This window comes from Trypanosoma grayi, assembly GCF_000691245.1.
Source record: "Trypanosoma grayi strain ANR4 Tgr_852_V1, whole genome shotgun sequence".
NCBI lineage: Eukaryota > Euglenozoa > Kinetoplastea > Trypanosomatida > Trypanosomatidae > Trypanosoma > Trypanosoma grayi.
The window spans coordinates 910-2,899 of record NW_008826471.1 but is presented as its reverse complement, the minus strand read 5'-3'; the positions used below and the strand labels follow the sequence as shown (position 1 = coordinate 2,899).

The 1,990-nt window shown below is 49.2% G+C and overlaps 1 protein-coding gene across 1 annotated transcript; it reads right to left on the bottom strand.

Moving 5' to 3' along the window:
• Positions 1-2: 2 nt before the first annotated feature.
• On the bottom strand, positions 3-1,145 carry DQ04_08521000 (hypothetical protein; the record flags this gene model as incomplete). The annotated part of the gene is made up of 1 exon (XM_009315593.1): positions 3-1,145. A coding segment is annotated over one exon (1,143 nt), but the record flags the coding sequence as incomplete, so codon positions are not given.
• Between the last annotated feature and the right edge of the window lie 845 nt (positions 1,146-1,990).

Here is a 1,990-nt window from a genome sequence, read left to right as displayed (position 1 = left end):
TGCTGCTGCTGCTGAGGGGATACCCTCGAACCATTTCCACCCGTTGGGGTTTTTCCGCCGCGGTGACCACGACGCGTCCGCTTCCGCGATGTCTCATCCCACCAGCGACAGCACTGCGTGGACCAATTCTGCAGCTCCGTCGCATCGGGTGGTACTCCCAGCTTCTGGATGCTTTCAGGCGGCGGGGGGCAGCGCTGACGAATGCGAGCACGAACATTTTCCTGTGCCACCACAATGTGTTGATACCAACGTAACATAATTGCCTGGTAATGTGCGAGTCGCTTCGACGGAGGGTCGTTGGGGCACCCCGCGAAGACAATGTCATACGGTACAGGTGATGGCAACATCTTGAAACGCAGCGGGTGTGTCCTGAGCCGAACAACACCGTCATAGTTAGCAAAAATAAGAGGCGGGGCGCCGGGCACGGTGGGTGTGCCTTGCGGCGACCATGAAGCCACCTCCATAGAGTTGCTCATGCGCAACGAGTTGCTGCCTGGTGCAGAAGCAGAAGCAGAAGCACCACCACCACCACCTGTAGATCCACCAATGTTGATATTCATCAATTGACGCGGTACCCCAGTTGGGGGAGAGCCTTCACCCATAATCGATGATGTACAAGTGGCGTTATTAGTATTGCCGTAATCAGTGGACGCAACAACGGAGAATGCTCCAGCCCTAGAGCAGGAGCTCACTGGTGGCGCTCCTGAAGTCAATGGCCCGCCTTGGCTGTTGGTATATGGTGTCAACGGGGTACCCACATAAACCACCTTGGAACTGATTCTGCTACTGGTGCTGGCAGTGTGGGTGTAGTGGGACTCCTCGAGTGTAGAAACGTACCGATCTGTCTTCATTGGCTGCGACTGCTCGACTTTCCAGCCTCCGCTCTGTTGTTGTCCAACTGTCCCGTTCATCTGTATCCTGTTGGGAGAGCTGCTAGAGCTGCTAACGTGGAAGCAGTCTACAGACGAAGATGATGGTCCCAATGGTGCCACCTGGCTGTAGTTGTTTATTATGCCCTCGCCGCTGCTCATTGCGCAGGTGTAGACTGCGGATATGCCCCTCCCCACACCACTCAAAGATGCATGTACCTCATCGGACGCAGACAGCCGATGGTCCAATGGTTTGCTCTCTGGGCCCGCAAGCATTTTAATGCCGAGTACGACGGGCAACGGGGTGGCGCGGACGGTAAAAAACAAAAATCAAAGCAGTTCAAGTGCCAAACCGTGAAAGGCTATGGCACAATGGCACAGCTAGCGCGCACACACAAAGAAAAAAAAAAAAANTTTTTTTTTTCTTTGTCTTCCTTGCACGTATTTATGATTTTCGCCGACAACAAACCAACAACACGGAAAGAATCCAAGAAAAATGGTAAACAAAGGAAAACAAAACGAAACAAACAAGAGCGATACTGAAAAAGGGCTAACCGAAATAGAACAGAAAAGCTGAAATGGAAAAGAAACCAAAATAAACGAAATACCTAGGAGAAACACAACACTAAGTAGAAAACACTCGATGGTGTGTGTGTGTGTGTGTGGTGCGGTAGCAGACAGGCAGCGATACACCCAAATATAGCTATACAAATAACAATATATATATATATATATTGTTGTTTATGTAGCTATAGCTAGGTATCGCTTCTTCTTTTCTTAGAACGTGTGACGCCTATCACTGTGTGTGCGTACGTATAAACGTATATATATATATATATGCTTCTCAGACTCTTCACACTCTTCTCTTTCCCGTGCTTCTTCTTGTTGTAAGTCTTGTGTTTGAGCCAAGCAACCAACCGAAGAAAACTGTCACAGGAAAACGAGCCTACTCCTTTCTGTCGTCACACTCAATAGGTATTCGATTGCTTTCCCCTCTTTTTTTTTGCTGACTTCCTTCGTCTTTCCTGCCTTCCTCCGTCCTTCTTATTCCCTTCTTTCTTTCCTCTCCTTTTTTGTTCTCTCACTGCGTGGTGTATTAACGAGAGCGAATGGGTGAGAAT